Source organism: Patiria miniata, unplaced genomic scaffold (genome assembly GCF_015706575.1).
Source record: "Patiria miniata isolate m_02_andy unplaced genomic scaffold, ASM1570657v1 HiC_scaffold_3, whole genome shotgun sequence".
Classification (NCBI taxonomy): Eukaryota; Metazoa; Echinodermata; class Asteroidea; order Valvatida; family Asterinidae; genus Patiria; species Patiria miniata.
Genome location: NW_024037069.1, coordinates 46,171,744 through 46,197,192, shown reverse-complemented (window position 1 = coordinate 46,197,192; position 25,449 = coordinate 46,171,744). Strand labels below are relative to the sequence as shown.

The 25,449-nt window shown below is 43.8% G+C and overlaps 2 protein-coding genes across 2 annotated transcripts; both read right to left on the bottom strand.

Annotated features, from left to right (window-relative positions):
* Positions 1 to 246: 246 nt before the first annotated feature.
* On the bottom strand, positions 247 to 2,030 carry LOC119736904. The gene is made up of 2 exons (XM_038210928.1): positions 1,195 to 2,030; positions 247 to 723 (listed from the first exon to the last, which is right to left on the bottom strand). The coding sequence occupies exons 1-2, from the start codon at positions 1,494 to 1,496 to the stop codon at positions 456 to 458; spliced, it is 570 nt and encodes a 189-aa protein (XP_038066856.1). The 5' UTR covers positions 1,497 to 2,030; the 3' UTR covers positions 247 to 455.
* Positions 2,031 to 19,198: 17,168 nt separating this feature from the next.
* On the bottom strand, positions 19,199 to 24,397 carry LOC119738576. The gene is made up of 3 exons (XM_038213482.1): positions 23,556 to 24,397; positions 20,822 to 21,349; positions 19,199 to 19,828 (listed from the first exon to the last, which is right to left on the bottom strand). The coding sequence occupies exons 1-3, from the start codon at positions 23,891 to 23,893 to the stop codon at positions 19,585 to 19,587; spliced, it is 1,110 nt and encodes a 369-aa protein (XP_038069410.1). The 5' UTR covers positions 23,894 to 24,397; the 3' UTR covers positions 19,199 to 19,584.
* Between the last annotated feature and the right edge of the window lie 1,052 nt (positions 24,398 to 25,449).

Sequence of the window (25,449 nt, the reverse complement as noted above, 5' to 3'; positions counted from 1 at the left end):
GCTTTGCCTTGGAAGGGCCGACTGGCCTACACTGTCTCACATCGAGTGATCGAGTCACTACAGGCCTGTAACACTGCCATGCACAGTTGACTTGCATATACGCGGGCAGAAACTGGGGCCAGGGTGAATCCTTCATTAATCACAGAAAAAGGCCCCCCTATCGATGAATGAGGTGCAGCACCCCCTCCTCCTTCTCCACCCCCACCACCCAATCCCCCCCTCTCCCACCCACCCCCTCTCCTTCTCCCCTCCCGCCCCGCTTTTCCAATATTCAACGGTACTTCCGCCGATTTGGCTCCGTTGGCAACATGTCAATTAGGACTTGGCTGCATGAAGTAAAGGCTGAAAAATGCAGCTGATACCTGATGCTGGTGTTATACCCGCTTAAAGAAATCACAGTACGCAAAAGAGAACGGAAAGTAGTAAGTACATTTTGTTCACGGGTTGTCACGTCATCACCGTGTACCGTTATTAGCTGTGACTTCTTCGTATGATGGCGGCAGGGGCTCGCCCGTTGCAGACGGTGCCTCGGCCGGGGTAGCAAGGCAGACGTCCTCGTAAGATGGCGGTGGGGGTTCGCATGTAGCACGGTTGCTGACTGCCTCTCGGGGAAGTCTTTGTGGCGTGTTGTTGGTCCTCAAGGCTAGCACCGTTGGGAACGAGGCTGACGCATCGGTGAAAGACGGCGGCGGGTCGTCGACGAAACCGGTGTTCATTTGGCCTCTGAAGAAAATTCAGGGACGAAAAAAGGAGTGAGTTTTTGTTCCTGAGCCGCTTGGTGGCAGTACACACAACCAAAGGCTATAGGCATATTTTCAAACAGTGAAAAGTCACTCTATCCGAGTGACAATTTATTTAGTGACCAACAGAATGTAGGGACCAGACGTCTTAGAGTTAATTTTAGTTAGAATGAAAATGATTCCAGAATCAGTTCAGTAGTTTTTAATTCCAGCGCCATTTTGTGCACCATGCGTAGTCGGGGGTTATTTTGGTTCATTTCCAACAGTGGAATTAAAAGTGAAAATCACTCTAAAAAAAAAAAGGGAATCTGAAAAAAGGAAACTCGAGTGCTATCAATCGAGTCGATTGAAATTAACGCATTTCACTTCACAACGTGGTCCCCATAGTTTCAGTCTGTGTGAGTGATTTTTACACTCTTTGGAATGAGAGTTACAATCATTGTTATCATTTTACCCATTGATTTCTTCGGGAGCAGCTGGAGGTAGGTTTCGGAGCCGAACGACCGGTTCTGGGTTCCGCGTTCTGCGACCGGTTCTGCGACATTTTGAAGGTGGCCCCACGAAAAATACAAATAGGCATATACACCAACAGATCCAGAACATAACTGCGAACAATCCGGAAACAAAGAAAACCCATAGAGGCAGTCCAAGTGTAAACACGAGTATCATGAACACAGAAAAAAAAACCCCCAATGCAGACGTGCATATACAACACCCGAAGGCGTCATCCTTGCAGCTCTCGCTGGTGCACGGCATGGTCGGCGGAGACGGCAGATGGACCCGGTCGGATCAGTCGTCCTGTCGTTGGAAGCTGCGATGGGTGCAAACTGTGTGGCTGAAGTATACACCTATATATAATTTGACGCCACCATGCGTGCATTCGCATTGACTCCGGTCTCCAGTATCATTAAGAAATGCGGCCTCCTCAGATCCGGTCTCTTTGACCACAGACTCTAATCTTTTCCGCGTTCCAGTTGAGGAATGCACAATACAGTGAGTCCTTTTTCATGTTATTATACGGAGGCAACATTTTACACTTTAGGTACAGTCTAAACTAGTTCTGTGAAATCACCGATGTCTTCACTGGTTGTACTGTTTTTGCCACCGACGTTTAATTTCACCGTTCATGACACGAGTATTCTCTCCGAAGCCAGTCAGTTTGTTGACAGTCTATTTTAGTCAATTAACACCTCTTCGATATAAAAATCCCACGCGGAAATTTCGGGAACTTCTAATGCGGGCAAAACCTGTTGGTAGTTTTCCACACAGCATTGTACATGTTGACGTCAACTTCACATTAGACTGAGCTAGATTTGGCGATTTTAATTCAAGTGCAATGGACCATGCACAAACGGCATAATATGTAACAATAGACGATCATATTAAAATAGTTATGCACGCATGCGCATAAGGTTTAGAAACCTATTGGTAATATGTTATTGTTACATGTACATGTTTATCTCAATTCACTACTTGGGTTTTGACCAAGTTTGGGAAAATTTTACTGACAAATTGTTTGCGGGCCATTCATGATGTTGTTGGGTGCACGCCGGTATAGAATATGCCTATAAACCCATCCGCCGAGCTCATGACTAAAAGTTATACCCTCAAAATATTCTATATAAAAGAATTCTGAGAGCCATAAAATTGGGTACTTGAAGATATATGGCAATGAACTATAGTGTCCCGGACTTGGGGCTTCCAATTCTATGCATTTTGGGTGCAATTGGGCTCGAAAGTGGCGCTATTTTGCCACATTGTGGAGGGATTTTTTTTTTCAAGATGGCTACTTTTCCGCTTTGGGAAAAAAATCATCTTCTTTGGGTGAAAATTTCTCGAAAATTCAATTGTCAACCCATCAAAAAAAGAAAAGAAATTAAAGATGACATAGGTAGAAGAAGGCGGCCTTGGATCACCGGTGAAGTAGTCACCCTTACTAGGAAAAAAAAAATCGAACAACCGCTTCAGCCTAGTTCTAAGTGGCAACAATGCCGATCTCTGCATGGCTGAAATACAAAAAGCTTGTATATCCGTGGTTAATACACTATCAGGAAATCTTACAGTCATTTCTTACCAGATTTGGCTAACAACTGTGATACTAATGAGTTTGAGCCGTGAAGAAACTTCCACATCAATAGTAGTATGGTATAACAACCAAAATAGGCGAAGAGATTAACAAAACGAATAGTACTTGGATGCGTTTCGTTTGTAAGTATTCAGCCCTTTGCAGGCCTATTTGATGACCCACTAAGATTTTTGTTTTAAAAATCTGACAGTAGTTCACCACTAACTTGGTTCCGACCACATTTCGAACTCTCAAGCTGCCGGTGTCCCCACCTCCAAAAAAAAACAGCCGCTCCCGATTAGAACCGCCAAGCCATTTATTTTACATTCATAAATTTACCTCAGACAGTTCAGCTATTCCTACTGCTGGTCGAGAGCCCGTCACGTGGCTGGTCTTAAACGGATGATAAAGACATGGCTATAGCTGGTCTTAAACACTTTTCCAAAGTCACAATAAAATGTAAACTCCTAAAAATCCATCCAGTGCCTCTTACCGTTTCATTGGTTGAACGTTCACAATCCTCACGTAAGCATGCGCAATACTACCAGCGAGTCAGAATTGTATAGTTCTAAATTCATAAATACCTCAGACAGTTTAGCTATTCCTATTGGTCGAGAGCCCGTCACGTGGCCGGTCTTAAACGGATGATAAAGACCAGATGGCTAGCTGGTCTTAAACACTTTTCCAGTGTCACAATAAAATGTGGACTCCTAAAAATCCAGTGCCTCTTATCGTTTCATTGGTTGAACGTTCACAATCCTCACGTAGGCATGCGCAACACTACAAGCGAGACAGAATTTTATAGTTCTAAATACAAAACGCAACGCGCCAGGTGCTTTCTGCGCGACATCGCGCAGAACATGATACGTGCGCGTCAATCTCCATAAAAGGGTTGTTTACATCTTACTCGCCAGCTGAACACTCCATTATTTTGCAAGAGGGACGTTTCAAAAAGCATAAAGTGAATTTGTTGAACAAAATCGGGATGTTTTGAACGAATTATATGATTTTTTCTTACATATTTATGAATGGGAATAAATATGTGCTCCGTCGGTATTTATCACTCTGTTTAAGACCACTTAGAGTCTGGGTGCTGATAATTACCCTCGCCTCCGGCTCGGGCTCGGGTAATTATCAGCACCCAGACTCTAAGTGGTCTTAAACAGAGTGATAAAAACCTCCAGAGCACACATTTATTCCCTTATTCAAAACGCAACGCCCAGGTGCGTTCTGCGCGACATCGCGCAGAACATGCTTCGCCTGCGTCAATCTCCATAAAAGGGTTGTTTACATCTTTAATACTCGCCAGCTGAACACTCCATTATTTTGCTATAGGGATGTTTCAAAAAGCATGAAGTGAACTTGTTGAACAAAATCGGGATTTTATGAACGAATTATTGGAATTTTTTTTACCGAAAAGGTATTTATGATGGGAATAAATATGTGCTCGGTCGATATTTATCACTCTGTTTAAGACTGCTTAGAGTCTGGGTGTTGATAATTACCCAGCACTCAGACTCTAAGTCTATAATATTAACGTAGATGATGACATTTCGAGAGAAAAAAAGACAATCGTGAATGATGATGTCACTTCATTATTCTTGTTTTGAATAACGAGAAGAGGTGTGATATGATGTAAATACAATTAAATCTATTAACGAAAACACTAGAACATAATAGTTTCAATTCACAATCTGAAAAACCAAACAAATTAAACTCGAAGGGTATTTTGAGCCGGTGCTTCTTCGCAGGATGGCGGCGGGGGTTCGCCCTTTGCTGGCGGCGTCTGGACCGATGTGATTTAGGGGTAGGGTAAGCTAAATTGCTATAGCGAGCCCAATTTTCAGAAAGACAGAAAACTCATCTACTGCGGCTCAAATCAAAGCTCATTGTCTCAGGCAGTTTCCTATTTACCAAAAAAAATGTATCAAATAATTATGAGATTTCAACTAATTTTTGTCACAGAATAGGGCGCAGTCACAGGATTTGGGGGCGTCCTCAAATTTATAGTGACGTCTCTATAGTCCGAAGTCCCATTGGTCCGACGTCCCATTGGTCCGAAGTCCCATTAGTCCGATGGCCCATCGCTCTATACTTTCCGTTGGCATAAACGTCCAATTGATCCGAAGTCACATGTCATTGGTCTGAAGTCCTATTGGTCCGACACCCCATAGGATTAAGGTTAGGGTTTAGGGTCAGTCAACCTGAACCAGTGGAACTAATGGGACTTCGGACCAATGGGACGTCGGACCAGTGGGACTTCGGACCAATGGGACGTCGGACCAATGGGACTTCGGACCAATGGGACTTCGGACTATCGAGACTCAACCAAATTTATACAGCACCCGATAACACGAAAGCGGATGGACTTGGGACCAAACATATTTGTTCTAAACAGAACAAAAACTACTTAGCAAGTTGATAATAAGCAGGACAAGTTCTTCTCAGAACTAATATCTTCTAAGCAGTAGTTATTACCACATGGTGTTACCGCAAAACCGAAACGATATTTGTTCTTGTTTACCCATTCTATCAAGATGGTAAAAAGTGAAAACAGGGGCGATGGGACCATTTTTGAGAGAGCAGTGGCCCATTCGAACAGGACCTGTAGAGGAACCAGATATACGACACATGAACAATGTCACAGTTCTCAATGGTCGTGCATAACATGCATTCATCCCCTCACTGAGTGAAACAAAAACACTCTCACCTTCCAAGGCGCCATTGTTCAGGCGGCAACAACGGTGGAACCGTAGGGCCATGGGGGCGTTGCCCCTATATACCTCCCCTCCCACTTTTGGCAGGGTCCCAAAATAGTGCACTCTATATAGACAGGTCCGAAAAATGGTGTACATTAGCCCTATATCTGGGTAAACATAAAAAGGAATTAAGTTCTCTGGCCTTATAATGTCTCTGGACACAACACGATCGATCGCTTTCACTGGCCTATACACTGCATGCACAGTTCACAAGGCATATACGCGGTGGAAGTTGGGTTGTCACGTCATCACCGTGTAACGTTATTAGCTGTGACTTCTTCGTATGATGGCGGCGGGGGCTCGCCCGTTGCAGACGGTGCCTCGGCCGGGGTAGCAAGGCAGACGTCCTCGTAAGATGGCGGTGGGGGTTCGCATGTAACAGGGTTGCTGACTGTCCCTTGGGGAAGTCTTCGTGGCGCGTTGTTGGTCCTCAAGGCAAGCACCGTTGGGAACGAGGCTGACGCCTCGGTGAAAGACGGCGGCGGGTCGTCCTCGAAACCGGTGTTCATTTGGCCTCTGAAGAAAATTCAGGGGGAAAAAAGGAGTGCGTTTTTGTTCCTGGGCTGCTGGGTGGAAGTACACACAACCAAAGGCTACAGGCATATGACAATTTATTTAGTGACCAACAGAAAGTAGGGACCAGACGTCTTAAGAGTGCAATTCACAAGAGTTTCCACCTGACTGAGATATTTTCAGTGTATTTCCAACTAAACTTAAGGTAATTTTCACTCTTCATCGTTTGGTGCCTATTTTCATTCTGGAATTTAGAATAAAGCGCCTGAATATTGTGAAATTTACCACGCCAAATCGATTTGATTGGCTCAGTATCATTCATGTGGGCACGTGGTTATGAATGGCCGTTTATCATTCAGTAATTACAAAGTGGCTTGCACAGTGCTTAGAAACGGTGTCTGTATTATGGCTTGAGTAAAAAAAAAAAAACGAAACCCAAATGTCGGGACTATTGTTTGAGTGAAGTTTTGCATGTAGCACTTTCAAAATTTAGGATACATGAAAGCCCAATTCATAAGCTTTCTTTAAGTACAAGAATCATTCAAAAAGGTAAGTGTTCTTTCAGCAAAACGAAAACAAATCACATAGGGATGTGTGTGAATTGTTTCCGTTTTGCTGAAAGAACGCGCACTTTTTTTTCGTGATCCGTGGATAGAACTTTAAAACGGTGGTTGTGTTAAAAAATTCCGTAACTTGAAAAGTACATGAGTGATTTGCATGATTCTTGTACTAAAAGAAAGCTTACGAATTGGGCTTTTATATCTTAGATTTTAAAAGTGCTACAAAAATAGTTGTTCAGACATTTGGGTTTTGGGTTTTTTTTACTCACCCTGTATAATTTCACAGAGTGGAATTTAAAGTGAAAATCACATGGCTGAAACACTCAGAAAACAAATGGAATCAATCACGTGCTAAACCCAATCGACTCCATTGAAATTAACAAATTTCACTTTACAACTTGGTCCCCATAATAGTTTCAGTCTGTGTAAGCCAATTTTCACACTCATATGGAATGAGTTGCAATCAATGTTATCATTTTACCCATTGATTTCTTCGGGAGCAGCTCGGGGCAGGTCTTGGAGTCGAACGACCGGTTCTGGGTTCCGCGTTCCGCGACCGGTTATCTTCTTTATGACACTTACAACCCAGGATGAACACAAACACAAGGTACAGAGCAATATAGACGAAAGGCACACGAACGTCCAAAACAATTCGCTGACCCAAGGCGGCAGACCAAATGTAGGCGAGAGTGCCGCAAGCATCACAATACCAATTAAAAACACGATAAACAAGCAGTTGACGGCAACTTTGCACCTCCCGATTGGCCTGGTCGGCGGAGTCGGCGGAGTCGGCGGAGTCGGCGGAGTCGGCCGACCCGGTCGAAGGCTCAGTTGATCCGTCCGTGCAAGCTGCGAGGGGTGCGACCTTTCAGCCATAGGTGAAGTGCACGTATAGGTTTATTTTTTACTCTGGTCCCCGGTATCATTCAGAAATGCGGACTCCTGAGATCTGGTCTCTTTGACCACGGACTCTATAGGCCCTACATGGATAATTTCAGAAGCCAATCAGTTTGTGAAAGTCCATTTTAGTCAATTAACACTTCTTCGATATTGAAATCCCCCCAGAATCATGGACGTCCCAAATAAATGTATGCGGGCAAAACTCGTTGGTAGTTTTCTACACTGCATTGTACATATTGACGTCAACTTCACGAGCTAAACTCGGCGATTTGAATTCAAGTGCAATGGACCGTGCACAAACAGCACAATAGGAACAATAGACGACATTATTAAATTCAAGTTATGCACGCATGCACATGAGGCATGGGAGCCTATAGGTAATATTGTATTGTTACACGTACATGTTTTTCTCAAATCAACTTATTATTGACCAAGCATGGGAAAACTTTAAAAACTAATTGTTTTCGGCCATTCATGATGGTGTTGCGTGCACAACGGTAAATAGGCCTGAACCAATATAGCTCATGAATACAAGTTATAACCTTAAAATATTCTAGCCTGTACTAAAGTGTTCTGAGAGCCATAAAATTGGTTAATTGAAGAGATATATAATTCTGGCAATGAACCTCTGGCCAGGATATGGGACTTCCAGTTTTGAGTATTGCGTGGATGCAATTCGCCTCGAAAGTGGCGCTATTTTGCCATGCTGTGTGGAGGGATCGTTTTCAAGATGGCTATACTTTTTCGCTTTGGCAAAAATAGGGGTCGTCTTTTAGGGGGTGAAAATTTCTCGAAAATGTAATGGTCAACCCGTTAATGACAATAAGTTCAATTTGACCTTAGTTTCTGCGAAAATCATTTATCATTTCCTTAGTTTTGTCAACAATCAAGACAAGATTGCTCGATTCCGACCATTTTACAAGAGAAAATACTTGATGTCGATAACTAGATTCATCGCCATCACACTACCACTAAGGGTGGTAATATCATCAGCAAATTCACGCTAGATGGATCCGCCACTTTGCAATCATGTGTGTAAATAAACTGTACAAATTAAAGACCACAGCCCTGTGGGTTTCTAGTGCTCACAACGATTGGTTTCGGGAAACTTAATAACAATTTTGTCACGTTTATTTCCAAAACAAAGCTAGAGGAAAATGCATTGCAGGGAGGATGAAATACAAGATGTGATTTTTGGCGAGCTGCGAAGCAGATGCGAGCCTATGTAATACCAATTTCCGTCCGTCTGTCCGGGCGTCCGTCCGTTCTGACCATACCACCCTTGTGGGGTGATGTTCCTTTCAGGACACATCACCCCACTTTTTTTCACAATAGAAAAACATCACCCCAGAAGGGAATCTTTAGAAAAAGGGATAATGGGAACACAATGCTATCACCCCACAATTCCATCTGGCTGGAATGTCCGTCCGTCCGTCCGTCCGTCCGTCCGGCCGTCCGTCCGCGTTCAGATAAAAAATGTTGAAGTTTTTTGGTTCTTGTTAACTTGGGGAAAAAAAATTAAATGCAGTTGTCATGACTCATGTATTGTCTCTATAACTTCAGTTAGGTTCATATCATTGCAGTAAATTTTATGATTTTATTGAGGAATTTATTTTAATTCAAGGAAATGTTAAAGTTTTTAATTGTTACATGTACATGTATACTGGTATAACATGTACGTGTGTGTATACCGGTATAACATGTACATGTACACTATGCATTTTGAGGATGTGCATGAGCTTTTGGTTTGATCTTTTAGTTTATGGGGTTGGAGTAGGGATGGGGTGGGATGGGTTGGGTGGGGTGGGGTGGGTTGGGGGATAGGATTTGAGTTAGGGTTTGTGTGAGTAGGATGAGTAGGGGAGCTAGGATGGGTGGGACGGGGTGGGTTAAGGTGGGGTGGGGTGCGGAGAGGGGTTGGAATACTGAGTTTGGGTGGGTCGGGGATTTGTAGGGGTGGGGTGGGAACAGGTAGGGAGAGACAGGTAGGGGGAGACAGGTAGGGAGAGGATGGGCATGGATGTAGGGGTTGGGTTAGGAAGGGGTTGGGCAGGGGGCGGGATATAGGATCGGAGTAGGGGTTGGGGATGGGTAGGGATGGGTTCTTGTAGGCGTTGGATAAGGGGAGGGGGCAGTACCCGGTATATAGGGATCAGAGTAGGGGTTGAATGGGGTCAGGTGGGGATGTATGGGTGGGGGAATGGGGTGGGCTGGATATTGGAATTTGAGTAAGGGTTAGGGGTGGGTAAGGACGGATGGGGGAAGATACGGTAGGTGGGTGTAGGGGGTTGGTGTAGGGGAGGGTACGGGTCGGGAGGGGGAAGGAGATAGGGATTGGAGTTTGCGTGGGATTGGGATGTGCGGGGATAGGGTGGGGATGATTAGGGGAGGATGGGATGGGTGTGGGTAGGGGGTTGGGTGGGGGAGGGGGAGGGGGCGGGTTGGGGATGGGGTAAGGTTTTGGGATGGGGTAAGGTTTAGGGGAGGTGGTGATGGTGCTGTGTCTACATGTACATGTTTACCCATTCTTGTTCTGCATTTGTGGCGACTACACAAGAGTTTTCCCATAGTAATACAAGTATGGGGAGCAGAAGACACTGTGGGGGCTGCAAATAGGCTCCACTACTGGGTCCTAATTACCATTACAATGGAAAACTCCCCCATAATACAGTGACGGCTAACAAACACATGTATTTATTAGGTAATCTGTTGACTTTTTATGTTGACATTTAAAAACTGACCCCTACACCTAGGCACATCAACAAGAATCCTGATCCCCTTCCATCATGCCCATCCCCAACCCTACCTTCAGCCTCCCTTCCTGCCTTGGACAGCGAGCCATGGCGGCTTCGCCGTTCTAGTTTTTGATCGAAAGCTACTTCCCCCTCACTGAGCAAAACAGAAATACTTTCCACCTACAAGAACGCCATTGTTTAGGCGGCAACAACGGCGGAATCGTGGGGCATGAGGGCCTGGGTGACCGTAAGATCATAGCCAAATTCTGCTAAATGCACTTTAAAAATCTGTCGGATTTATAAAAAAAAAACTGCCAAATTCCCCGGAATTACTCGAAATACACTATGAACACTTAAAATCACGTGCAAATGTTGTGGAATTGTCTTAATTAAGGTTCAAATTACATTATAAACAATCTTTAGTCACATAAAGATGTTATGAAACTGCGTAAATTTATGGCAAAACCCGGTTGCGTCACGCTCGCGCTCGACAAAGTCCGGTTCCTTAGACCAACTTTGTCCCACATTATGCAAGGGATTGTCAGAAAAGATTGGAGCTTTTTTTTTTATAAACAAATGTACTTTTTTTTCCAATTTGTCATGTTTTTCTGCCAAATAACCATTTTTGAAGAATTCTGCCAGAAATCTGCAAAAAAATTCCATTCTGTCAAATTTTTGGTCAAACTCGTTTTTTAACCCAAAAATCCGTCAAAGTTAGCCAAAAATCGGCTAATCCGGTCATTATGATGGGGGCGTGGCCCCTACTTTCCCTCCCACTCTTGGCAGTGTCCCAAAATAGTGTACTCTGGCCCTTTCTGGGTAAACATATATTCTGTCTCTGGACGCAACAAAATTGAATGATCGCTTTCACTGGCCTATACAGTCATGTGATTGCTAGGGCAAAGCGTCTGGTGTTGTAAGGCCAAGCTTATCCGATTACGTACTTATACGCTATAATAGAGCAGTGAAATCCAAGCAGCCCAAAAACCTGGCCTTTTGATCGTTGTGTTTCTCAGAAAATATGCTCAGTATGATTGAAATGTTAAATTATACGGAAGACGACAATCTAAACTTCATGTCAATGAAAAAAATCTCGGTCATCGTTTTTGGGGTCAGCCCCCCCCCCCCCCCCCCCAGCTCTGTCAAAAAAAAAATTCATACAAATTCCAAAAAAATACGTCGAAACCCCTCCCCCCCCCCTGCTGTGACACACACACAAAAATGATACTGGTATAATGTCTGTCCGTTCAAAATACGGTACACCATTCTGTAATCTAGTGTTAATAATCGTCGAATTTTAACAGCGCCCCCTATTGAAATATGGTATTAGCCCCCCACCCCACCCCCAGTTTTTGATTTTACGGAGGCCAAGTGTCCGGAGAGAAAAACTGTGTACATTTTCAGATTTTTTTTGCTGATGATCCCCCCCCCCCCTGCAAAAATTCCTGGATCCGCCCCTGCTAGGCGGATTGGTTCAGGCGTATTTACCGTTGTGCACGCAACAACATCATGGGCCAAGTTCGGGCAAGGACCATTAGTCGACTAGTGGTTGATTTGTGACGTACCTTACGCCTGCGCACTGGTAGCAACGTGCGAACGTCTCTAGTCGAACGCTGGTCAAAATGCGAAACTTCTGGATCCTGGCTCTCTGCTAGCGTTGTGAATGCGCGCGGCTATTGGTTACCAGCGAAGCAACCAACCCCAGTAGGCTGGTTCCAAATAGTCGACTAGCGTAGTCAACCATCGTCGACTAGACAGAGTTCGGGCAAACGTTAGTTAACCATTGGTCAACTATAGTCCTTGCGCGAACTTGGCCATGAATGGCCGCAAACAATTTGTCTTGAAAGTTTCCCATAACTGGTAAAATAATAATAAGTGGAGTTGAGAAAAACATGTACATGTAACAATAAAATATTACCTATAGGCTCCCATGCCTCATGCGCATGCGTGCATAACATGAATTAATAGTGTCGTCTATTGTACCTATTGTGCTGTTTGTGCACGGTCCATTGCACTTGAATTCAAATCGACGAGTTTAGCTCGTGAAGTTGACGTCAATATGTACAATGCAGTGTGGAAAAGTACCAACGGGTTTTGCCCGCATACATTTATTTGAGAATAGCACAAAATTTCCAGGTGGGATTTTAATATCGAAGAGGAGTTAATTGACTAAAATAGATTTTCACAAACTGATTGGCTTCGGAGATGATGCATGTTTAGAGTCCGAGGTCATGACCAGATCTTAGGAGTCCGCATTTCTTAATGATACCGGGGACCAGAGTCGAAATTAAACCTATACGTGCACTTCACCCATGGCAGACAGTTCGCACCGTCCCTCGCATCTTGCAATGACGGGACAACTGAACCATCGACCGGGTCTGCCGACTCCGCCGACTCAGCCGACCAGGCCAATTGGGAGGTGCAGAGTTGCCGCCATTTGCTTGATCATCGTGTTTGTAGTGGGGAATCTGGCGTTTGTGTTCGTCTTGCCTCGAATTGATCTGCCGGGGTGGGCCTACCAAATTTACGTGGCGTTCGTGTGCCTTTCGTTATTGCTCTGGATCGTGGGTTGGTGTTCATCCTGGGTTTCAAGTGTCATAAAGAGGAGAACCGGTCGCGGAACGCGGAACCCAGAACCGGTCGTTCGGCTGCGAAACCGGCCTCGAGCTGCTCCCGCAGAAATCAATCGGTAAAATGACAACACTGATTGAAATACTCATTCCAAAGAGTGTGAAAATTCACTTACACGGACTGAAACTAAGGGGACCAAGTTGTAAAGTGAAATTCGTTAATTTAAATCTAGTCGATTGGGTAGGGACAGCGTTTCTATAGGCACTGTGCAACAGTGCAAGGCATTTTGAAATTACTGAACAATACGCTGCCCTGCATGGGTATAGAGGAGAGTGGCTTGTGTAATATTTTTTTCTGACGTGCTTTCATTTTCTTTTAGAGAAATAGAGATTGAGTGTTATGCGTGACATGACTGTAAGGGAGCTAGGCCTATAGTCTTTCACAAAAAATATGCGTTTATGTCCACTATCGACTTCAAGTTGACACCTTAACCTCGTTTGATACTCAAAAAAAATCCTCACACTCCATTTTTTTCAGTGTTCATTTTAATAGAATAACAAAGTTCAAGAAATGCACATTAAAGGTTGCCAAAAAATAGGAATGTTTACCAAGCAGAAATACAATGATAATATTGCCCACAAATCAGCGTTTATTAAAGAAATTAGTACTTTATTCCTTCGAGTCTATTATTGGTGCTTTTGGTTGTACAGCCATGAGTGCACGATATCCTTAATATTCAAAATTACCATTTCTATTCCCTCATAATGTTTGTCTTTCAAAGTTCCATAAGGGCGTTCTGAAGCTGGAAAGAATGATTGACAAACGGCCATTCATAGGCCTACTATAGCTACACACATTAACCACGTGCCCGCATGAATGATACTGAGCCAATTAAATCGATTTGGCGTGGTAAATTTTACAATATTCAGGCGTTTTACTCTAAATTCCAGAATGAAAATATGGACCAAACGATGAAGAGTGAAAATCACCCTTATTTTGGTTGGAAATACACTAAAAAAAATCTCAGTCAGGAGAAAACTGTAATGAATTTCACTCTTAAGACGTCTGGTTCCTACCTTCTGTTGGTCACGAAATAAATAAGCCTCTGTACTGATGACGTCACACTTTGTTTACGTGTGTGCTTTCCTATGGTGTTCAGTGGAGAGTGTTCCCCACCACCTGCTCTATAGGAAAGTGCACATGTAAACAAAGTGTGACGTCATCAGTACAGAGGCTTATTGTCACTCGATAGAGTGACTTTTCATAGGAAATATGCCTATATAGCCTTTGGTTGTGTGTACTGCCACCCAGCGGCTCAAGAAAAAAACTCCTTTTCTCCTAAATTGTCTTCAGAGGCCAAATGAACACCGGTTTCGTCGGCGACCTGCCGCTGTCTTTCACCGAGGCGTCAGCCTCGTTCCCAACGGTGCTAGCCTTGAGGACCAACAACATGCCACGAAGACTTCCCCGAGAGGCAGTCAGCAACCCTGCTACATGCGAACCCCCACCGCCATCTTACGAGGACGTCTGTCTGGCTACCCCGGCCGAGGCACCGTCTGCAACGGGCGAGCCCCCGCCGCCATCCTACGAAGAAGTCACAGCTAATAACGGTACACAGTGACGACGTCAGTGATAACCCGTGAACAAAATGTACTTACTACGTTCCGTTGTCCATGCTTACTGCGATTTCTTTAAGCGAGTATAACACCAGCATCAGGCATCAGCTGCAATATTCAGCCGGTAGCTAAGTCCTAATTGACAGTTAGCCCACGGAACCAAATCGGGGGAAGTACCGACCGTGCCATCTGGCCAATGAACATTCGAAAAGTGGGGCGGGAGGTGAGAAGGGGGGGGGGGGGGCAATGTGAGGGGCAGGAGTTGCACCCCATTAACCAAAAGGGCGCCTTTTTCTCAGATTAAAACCCCAACTCTTTAGCATGATTTACAAGGAATCATACCTATCCTGGTAAATTCCAACACCATTATGGGAACTGCACACACACACATAATTATTTCTGACTTTGTTTCTGGAGGTGTGCCAACCGTAATGTAAATGAATGTCAGTTTAGGGGTACTGTACCCATCCTGACCGAGGTGGGTTCTGTTAATAACGGATCCTACACTGAAGGATAAACGACTGTTCTGAGCTCCGGTACAAAATGCACTGAGCGGACTTGCCTTAGACGCGTGATAACGGGCATCAATACCCGTTGGCTTGCAATCGCAAATTTTCCGAGTGTGCCATTGTGTCAGTTTTGTGCATGACATCTTAAAGGAAATATTCTTAAAACTGTATGCAAAACTACTCCTTATGTAGGACATTATTCTTAATAAATAAATACTACAGGATATAACATATGGTATTGTGCACTTCTTGTCGTCATAGATGAAGCATTTATCCTGAAAATAAACGTCAAATTTCGAGGAGAACACCGTTTACTCAAATTTTGTTTTTAATTCGGCTTTCATTAAGAAGTTTTAGGCAGATATATGTGATCCCGAACCGATGAAACAAAAGCGACATTTCATTGGTCATTTTAAAGCAAGATATTGCGCTCGGTATTAACACGGTTATGCAGTTATCACTTATCAGAATTCAATAATAAAGGCCAAAACCGTAGACTCATGAATATTCAACAATATAATTAGCTGGCTTGACAGACTTCGACACCAGATAGGGCGCAGATCCATGCAAACTGAAAGCCACCACGCGCAGGGGTCTTTTAAGTTGACAAATAAACCAGTACGGGCCGTCATCACGCGTCTAACCAGGAGTTTGGCCGAGTCGTTGATCCTTCTGTGTAGGATCCGTGTGTTTAATGAATGATACACCTGGCCCTAGCTTCCACAGTATGCCATGTCAACTGTGCACGCAGTATACATGTAGAGGCCATCACTCGATTGTGCTGAGCCCAGAAACTAGTAAGCCAGAGAACTCAAATCTGTTTATGTTTACCCAGATATAGGGCTCTCCAGAGTACACTATTTTGGGCCCTGCCAGGAGTGGGTGGGGAGGCAGGGCAACGCCCCCATTGCACCATGATCCACCTTTGCTGCCGCCTGGACACTGCAGGCGTCCTTCAAGGTGAAAGTATTTTGTGTTGTTCAGAGAGGGGAATGTAGCATTTGAACCAAAACAAACAATAACAACAACATAAAATAACTTGTTGGATTTCATCCTCCGCAATGTATTTCCTGTTAGCTTTGTTTTGGACTGAATTAAACTTGAAAAAAAGTTGTATTAAACCACGACGAAACTAATTGGTTTTTAGGTCGATCTTGGTATGTGGTCCTACAAAAAGTTTTAGATTTAACCGCAACTGGTAATTGGAACTCATCCGTAGCAGCGAACTAAGTATCGCAAGCATCTTTAAGAATTAAGCACCGTATCTAATTGGCACTGCAGCTTATAACCCTAAAAGGGCCGGGGCGGCCGCCCCCTCCTCAACTTTTTTTCCGCGATCATACCCTTGAAAAAAAAGGATACAGTCATGGCCTCCTTCTTCTACCTATCACATTACATTTTCTTTTCATTTTTTGGTGGGTTGACCACTCAGTTTTCGAGAAATTTTCACCCCCAAAAAAGACGATCCCTATTTACCCCGAAAAGTATAGCCATCTTGGAAAAAGATTCCTTCCGACTGCATGTCAAAATAGCGCCACTTTCGAGCACTATTGCATCCACACAATTCTCAGAATTGGAAACCTCAAGTCCGTGCCAGTGGCTCATTGCCATATATATCTCTTAAATTAACCAATTGTATGGCTCTCAGAACACTTCAATATAGGCTAGAATATATTTTGAGGGTATTGTATTCATGAGCTCGGAGGAAGTTAGGCCTATTTACCGTTGTGCACACAACAACATCATGAATGGCCGCAAACAATTTGTCTTTAAAGTTTTCCCGTCCTTGGTCAATACCCGAGTGGAATTGAGAAAAACATGTATTAAACACTAAAATATTACCAATAAGTTTCCATACCTCATGCGCATGCGTGCATAACTTGAATTTAATATATAGTGTCGTCTATTGTACCTATTGTGCTGTTTGAGCACGGTCCATTGCACTTGAATCACAATCGCCTAGTCAGGGTGACCGTTCAAAAAAAACGAGTTTGACAGAAAATTTGACAGAATGGGTTTTTGGCAGATTTCTGGCAAAATTCTGCAAAAATGGTTATTTGACAGAAAAACAGCAAATTTGAACAAAAAAGTGTACATTTTATTTAAAAAGCTTCATTCCTTTCACACAAATCCTTGCATAAGGGGACAGGTTGGCTGGTCTAGGTGCTGAGGTTCACTGGGAGACGGACTTCGTCGTCAGGGCCAGATCCGCATTTTGCCCGAAATTTACCAATAATTTCACAACATCTTTATGTGACTAGATTGTTTATTATGTAATTCGAATCTTAATTATAAGGCAATACTACCAATCTGCATGTGATTTTATGTGTTAATAGTGTATTTTGAGTAATTCTGGGGAATTTGGCAGATTTTTGATAAATCTGACAGATTTTTGATGTGCATTTAGCAGAATTTGGCTCTGACCTTACGGTCACCCTGCGCCTAGTCTAGATCAAACGTGAAGTTGACGTCAACATGTACAATGCAGTGTGGAAAACTACCAGTGGGTGTTGTCCGCATTAGACATTCACTATATTTCCGCGTGGGATTTTTATATCGAAGAGGTGTTAATTGACTAAAATAGACTGTCAACAAACTGACTGGCTTCGGAGAGAATACTCGCGTCATGAACAGTGAAATTAAACGTCGGTGGTAAGAACAGTACAACCAGTGAAGACATCGATTATTATTATCACAGAACTAGCTTAGACCATAATTTTTTTTTATACAGTGTAAAATCGTTGCCTCCAGCCGTCTATACAACATGAAAAACGGACTCCATAATTATATTGCGCATTCCTCAACTGGAACGCGGAAAAATTACACGTTTTAGAGTCCGTGGTCAAAGAGACCAGATCTTAGGAGGCCGCACTTTCACCATGGCAGACAGTTTGCACCCATCGCAGCTTGCAACGACGGGACGACTGAGCCTACCGGGTCTGCCGACTCTGCCGACTCCGCCGACTCAGACGACCTTGCCGGGCACAAGCGGGAGCTGCAACGCTGCCGGCCACTGTCAGTAACTTGGTTCCACCGCATTTCGAACTCTCATGGGGGATGGACCCGTTACAAAAAGGGCATTTGAATGGAGAAAAGGCAGTCTTTACGAAATATTGGGGGGGGGGGGGGGGGGGGTTAAGATCCTGAATGTTTACGATATCCCGGAGGAGACCATTCATGCCATCAAAATTATGTATGAAGATACAAGTGCTGTTGTTCTCACTCCCGAAGGTGAATCTGATTCGTTCTCCGTCAACACTGGAGTTCTCCAGGGTGATCCTCTCGCCCCTACCCATTCATCATAGTTCTGGATTATGCCTTGCGGACAGCATTAAATGTCTCTGATGGTCTCACTCTCTCATGCCGTAGGAGTAGTAGACACCTTGCCCAATACCTATCCGACCTAGATTATGCAGATGACATTAGTCTACTTGCTGACACCCTCCTTGATGCCGAATCTCTCCTCCATAAAGTAGAAGCTTGCTGCAAGTCCGTTGGTCTCTCTCTTAATGCAGAGAAGACTAAGTACATGGTCATCAACCCATCTACCTCTGACGACGTCACTGCACTGGATGGCAGTAAGCTCGATGAAGTTGATGACTTACACCAAGTTGACTCCTTCACCAAAACAGCTCATGACGTCGAGTGTAGAAAAGCTCAAGCTTGGTCTGCTCTGTTCTCACTGACAAAAGTCTGGAGATCCTCGATCTCCAAGACCACCAAACTTAAGATCTTCAAGACCTCAGTAGAATCCATCCTCCTCTACGGTTGCGAGTCCTGGACCCTGACCAAACAGATCTCTGCATCCATTGATGGCACCTATACACGGATGTTGCGGGCTGTTCAGAACGTTGCTTGGCAACAACATCTCCCTATAGTATGGTGCCCTTCCCCGTATCTCCACCATACCACCATCAGACAGCGTCGCCTTCGGCTAGCTGGTCATGTTTATCGACATATTGAGCCAGCTAGCCAAGTTCTCCTCTGGAATCCTGAAGCCCCTCGACGAAAAGGTCGTCCGAACATGACCCTGAAAACATCCATCGAGCTAGAAACTGGTCTGAGCGGTCCATCTCTTTCCAACACTATGCTCGACAGGGACAGTTGGGCCCAACTCATCAAGTCATCATGAAAATGAATGAATGAAGAAGAAGAAATACCCCCCTTACCCCCCCCCCCCCCCCCTCGCGCTGGCTACGCCTATCCCCCCCCCCCCCCCCAAAATGGCCACTCTTAAATTCAAACGCCACTGGGGCCATTTATTTTACAGTCAAATAAACTTAGAACTGCAATATTATGAATTCGAAGGTAGTTTGAAACTCTTAATTATCAAAACAGATCATAAAGACAAACCTTATAGCAACACTTTCAAAATTTGGAGTGATGCTAACATATTGATAATGATTAATCGACGTAGCCTAAACCCGAGTCTGTAATTTTAAACGTAAATATAATGACATTTCACAAAAGGTAGATTCAATCGTGAATGTAACTGGTTATTGGACACTTCACATTCTGGCATTGAATAACGGAACGATAATTATGTAAAGTAAATATAATGAAACTTGTCCACGAAAATAAAATAATATACATTCAATTCACAATTTGAAAACAAATTAAACTCCAACGGCATTTTGAGCCACGGCTTCCTCGTATGATGGCAGCGTGGGCTCGCCCGTTGCAGACGGCATCTGAACCGCCGTAGCCTCGTTGGGTTCCGTGGTGTGATAGTGGCCTGGCTCTTGCGGCTCGTTGTCGGTAAGACCAGCAGCCGTCGAGGCTGGGACCGCTCGGGACGAGGCTGAGGCCTCGATGAAAGACGGCGGCGGGTCGTAGACGAAACTGGTGTTTGTTTGCCCGCTGTAAGAAAGAAAGAGAAAGACATGCAGTTGAAATTGAATGTGGGTTTTCGAGCCGCTGCGTGGCGGTATAGACAACGATTGATGTTCTTACAGCATGCCCAAGCCAAACTTGTTATTGGAATCTAATCCATTTATAATTCACACGTTTTTAAAAGCTTCTATCGCAGTCTGACTCGGTGACAACATTTCGGAAACGTTTGAAGACAGAATTATTCAGAGTTTATTAATAAATAATTGTTGGTAATTGTTTTGTCAAGCGCCTGGATCTAGCTTCGTTTAGGAAATGTGCCCTTTATAACTTGAACCTGTTATAATTTGCACTTTTCAACACGAAAATATACAATACCACTAAAATAATTGTGCCGTGGGATATTTAAGTTGTTGTGAAATGTTAAACAAAAAGAAAAAAGCAGGACTAGAATTTTCAAGGAAATGAAAACAAAAAGGTCATATTAACTCGGCTGTCTAAAAATGAAGGCATACATGCCAGACGTGAAAAATCACGACTTTATTTTAGTATACTATTATACATGTACTAGTTTTACGGTCGGAATGTTCGTTAAATTGCAAATGATCTTGTGGTGCTGTAAGAGAATCATATTAACCCATTTTAGGCCAAAAAAAAGTCTCCGGTTTCTGGTATGCGCGCGCGTCGCCGTAGCCATGCGCGTCGGCAAAATGAAAAAGTAGTTTTTCAATAAAAAAAAGATGATGTCTCAAAACCGCCAAACTCACTGGCTTGACTGGAATCCTGCTGCTGCTGCACAATTGTAACGTGTTTTTAGATTGGGTTATGGTCGAGAATAAGCTTTATGTGGCCTCTCTGGACTCCCATATATTTGCACTCAGTTTAGTCGGGCACCATTTGCAGTCATCAGCCGACATTTGAAGCAAAACAATCAGGTAAAAAAAAAAAAAAAGCCGCGTCACCGCACCACTTTTTGGGCAAGCTCCATACCAGAAACTGGAGACTTTTTTTGTTTGGCCTTACCCATTGATTACAGACGGTGCGTTCCATGCTCTATGAGATTCGGTCCCTGTCCTCGCAGTGTTCCTCGATCTAGGCGCTTGGTTCCTCGATCTAGGCACTTGGTTCCTCGTTGTAGACGTTTCGTTCCTCGTTCCAGGCACTTGGTTCCTCGTTGTAGACGTTTCGTTCCTCGTTCCAGGTGCTCCGTTTCTCGTTCTAGTTCTACGACCTTTCCACATCTGTCTTGCCTTTGGGATTTGTGAACCGATGATTGCAAGAATGAAAACCGCCGTGAATGAAATGCCGGTTGAGATGGGCACCACAGGTACAAAATATGGGATGATCATCAAAGCCAGCAGCACCGCGGCAAGCAGTACGACCCCGAGCCAGGGGACTAATCGACGGCCGAGGCTGCCTTTGCAGCCTGCGTTGGCGGTGTTTGCAGGTCCGTTACGAAGACTTGCAACAGGTTGGACCGTCGGGCGCGTGGCTGCAGCCTCGGTGAAGTACGGCGGCGGATCGTAGTCGAATCTGTTGTGAATCTGCCCGCTAATAAAGTAAGCAAGGAAGAAAAGGATGAAGAGCTGGTGAAGGGGGTTTTCAGAGTGTATATTGAAGGTGTTGAAATTTGCTTGGTTTTCTTTCTCAAGATGTTGTTCATTGGCGCTAGATATCTGCATCGTTATTCAGTTCGTACCAGTGATGTAGTGCCTTGATCTGGGCCTTGGCCTTAAGGCTGGATTTGAGGGCCTTGGCCTTGGCCTCGAGGCTTAAGGGCAAAAGCCTTGGCCTTGGCTTTGGCCTTGAGGGATCACGGCCTTGCAATTTTGAGTCAAGGCTCTTCAAGGCCCATAGATTTTTGCATTTTCCAGATAAATCTGTTCAAAATGTTGCTGTTACCATTTTAATCGTATTACCATGGAGGAGGGAAACCCCTTGTAGATTTGTGTGTTGGGCACACTTCCACTTTTATAGCATCACATGTTGTTACCATTGAAGAAGATTTGCTGCAAAAATATTTTGTACACTTGTGGGGCTAATGAGATGATCACTTACATTGCATACAATTATGGAATAGATTGGTTGTATGTCTCCCTGATAAGTGCTAAAGATTTGCATGTATCTGTTTTAGATGCTGATATTTCTGACCATGTTGGCCCAGCAAATAAAATTTTCCCAAATCAGTTTCTTGGATCCCCCTTTTGTTGCACTCAGGAGAATTGTGCGTCAATATAGAAGTAAATCTTTATTTTGTTTTAGTTAAACCATATTGAAGACCTGAACTTATACTTTAATAGATCTAATGCAGTCATAAAACGGTGTATGCGAGCATGTTGATTGCAATTTAAGACATGTTGTTCTTCTTAATGGGCGATTCGTGATGATGTGTCATGTGACTATAATTCAGTTCTATATCAGTGGTCATTTTATAAAACAGGGCCTTGGCCTTAGCCTTGAGGGTTAAACCTTGGCCTTGGCCTCGAGGCTTGAAGATCTAAGCCTTGGCCTTGGCCTTGGCCTTGAGGGTCAAAGCCTTGGCTTTGAAGGTTTAAGCCTTTGCTCCAACACTGGTTCGTACTGTCATTAGCAAATGATTAAAAATCTTTCTCCAGTGCCTTTCCTTATTAAAGGGAATATACATCATTTGCTTTTGCCGTAATTTTCAGAAATGGATGGAATTGGGGGGTTGGAAATATATAGCAAATATAGTTACACTGACTTTTTTGAGGTTTTGGGCTCGAAAATGCTATAAAAACCAAGAAAAACGATCATTTTCCTGTAGTCTGGTTCCCTGACTCCATATAAGAAGAAACAGAGCAGTTTACATACATTGGGGAATTGTAAGGTCAGGGAACCAGTCTAGCTGGCTCGTACCCGTTCACAGGTTTGTAATCGTTTGCAAACAAGTGCGATGGTCAATTGGGGCCAGTATTTGGAAAAAAAAGCCAGTTGTTTCCAACGCTGATCGGCCGATCAGTGTTGGAAATTGATACAACAATACCACTTTTCTTGAAAATGACAGTATACCAGGTGCCATGATTTTACAGGATGCTTTACACTGTCATTCACTAACAGTCCAGCAAGGTATTTCAAAAAATTTGGTAGTTTTATTTTTTGATGTTTGCAAATGTTGTATTTTCCCTTTAAACTGCACCTATTATTAAGTTGGAGTGGTCTCGGTCATTTTAATGAAACTAAGTTAATAATTCGTGAGCCTTCATCAGCCAATTCAAGGGGGGGGGGGGGGGAATCATTTAATGAAATGCTCCACGACGGACCACGTTACCATATTAATAATCGTTTTGTCTTTTAAACAAGCTCATTTGCAAATTTATCCCAAAAGCATTCCTACGGAATCATATCAAAAAGCTTACCATAAAATACAATGGAAGTGGTGTATATTCACCACATGGCTTGATTGCCATCTCCGAAGTTTTAGAAATCAAGAAATGTATAGGCCTATACACTGCAGGCGATAGTCCTGAATCCTCCTATTTCAATATGATTTTACACACCTCCTACTAGTTAGGGTTAAATTGATAAATATGGCCTATCGTGTTTCGTGATCAAAGGGGTTGTGCAAGTTCACTTTTGTCTCGAAAGTGATATCCACTGAGCTGAAACTTCTGATTGGCGGTAGGTTTTGAGCATTCGTCTTTGGATTTTGAGTGGTGTTGTTACTGAAAAAGAAAAAACGTGTGTTATGCAAATGAGTCTGCTTTAATAAGAGAGTGGATCTAGTGTTCTATTTTACCCATTGACTTCGGTGCTGGCTGGCGGGTTATCATGGACCGGCGCTCTCGCATTCTTCCTTCTCCGAGCATGCCGCAACCGTCCTACCTTGTAGATGCGGTGCACGAGGAACAACGAGACGACAACCAAAGAGGCCGAAGCGGCCACTTGAACCGGGGCCTCGCGCTCTAAAAACTGGAGAGTAACCAATGCCAGCCAGACCACGAAGAGCGTGACAGTTTTCGCGAACCAGCACGGTGATGCCCACCAGCACCAGCGGGTGCTGCTGCAGCCCGGGTCGGCGGTGGTTGCTGACCCGGCAGCCGGAGAGGTCGTCCTAGTACCTGCACGCACCGACATTAATTATAACGTACTTATTGCAACAATAGGCAGTCACCGGGGTGCATTGACCACTACAGAGCCTTTGTACTGTCACCCAAAAAAGTTCAAGTTACCAACTGATAACTAACTTTCACGGTAGAGACATTTGTACATCATATGCAGCTCTTGAAGGCTTTGCTCGAATTTAAAAAAAATCTTAAATCATCCATGTGCATGAGTAATCCTGGGGTGAAAGCAAATAGCTTCCACGCGAGTTGGACTGTGTTGTGCGAAATGCAGAACCTCCATAAACACGATCGAGCAGAAGCAGTCATCCAAACTTGAGAAACGTCGTTAAACACTCTTCAATCCGAGAATCAAATGATCTGGAAATATCATGTGGGAACCACGAGATTTTCCCAAGAGGATCGGCAATCAGTCATGTAATAACGGTAAACCTTATGTAATGTCTACCGTACCACCATTTACTTCGCGTACACACAGGGACTGAATTCGAATGCAATGAACCGTGCAAAGTGACCTTTGTACTGCAAACTACTTCCGTGATCTAGGTTACAGAGCGCCCTCACCGAACACAGAATTCACGGTCGGTGTCACTGATCTCTTTATATAGAGATCATTATATAACTGACATACAGATCCTAGTCATTTAATTGGTGGAACTCACATCACGTGACATTCGTTATTGCTCCCATTTACGCCGCGGCTCAAAAAGTACTATCCGCCCATGGGGAATGGGAAATACTATTCAACAGTTAGGATAATGACGCGGTATTTGTGTGCAAATGCATGCTGGTGAGCGCGTTCAGCGTTGCGCGTAGCGCGTATTGTTCCAAAGAGCCAGCGCTACAGCGTTGGGTTCAAACATTCGTGAAGGGGTGGTTTGGAAGAGAGAAATACATTTTCCTCCAGTTTTGTATTGAAAAAAAGTTCAAATACATCAAATGACAAGGATCTATATGTCAGTTATATAAAACAAATATTGAGTGGCTTTAAATTGTGAAATGGGAGGAATATTATCGCTCGGTAAAATCTGGACTTTTCCAGTTCACTCGGCTTCGCCTCGTGAAATGGAAAAGTCCAGATTTTACCTTGCGATAATATTCCTCCCATTCCACGCTGAGCCACTCTATATTTGTATAGACCGCTTGCAGACGCGTTCGATAATGGACGCGCTAAGGTGAGCGACGCCATGTTATGGGACAAAATGTGCGTGAATTGATATACGCCTGTCCCACAACATGGCATCGCGCGCCTTCGCGCGTCGATTATCGAACGCGTCTGCAAGCGGTCTATAGTGGTCGGTGTCCATGCGTACGTAAGGTAATGGTGCACTGAACTAAATTCAGGCCCCAACGAAAACAGTGTAAAATCAACAAAGTTCAGGGCCAAATAACATGCAAGCCAACATCACTGGGGTTTCTCAAACAAAAATTTAATTATTGTCTTGTCCTGCATCTTCTCATTTCTTTTCAAATTTGGGTATATGGACTAGCCAATTAATTACAAATGCAAATGTTTACACCAAAACAAAATCACCTCCAGAAAGGTGATATTTCCCAAGCCTGCATGAA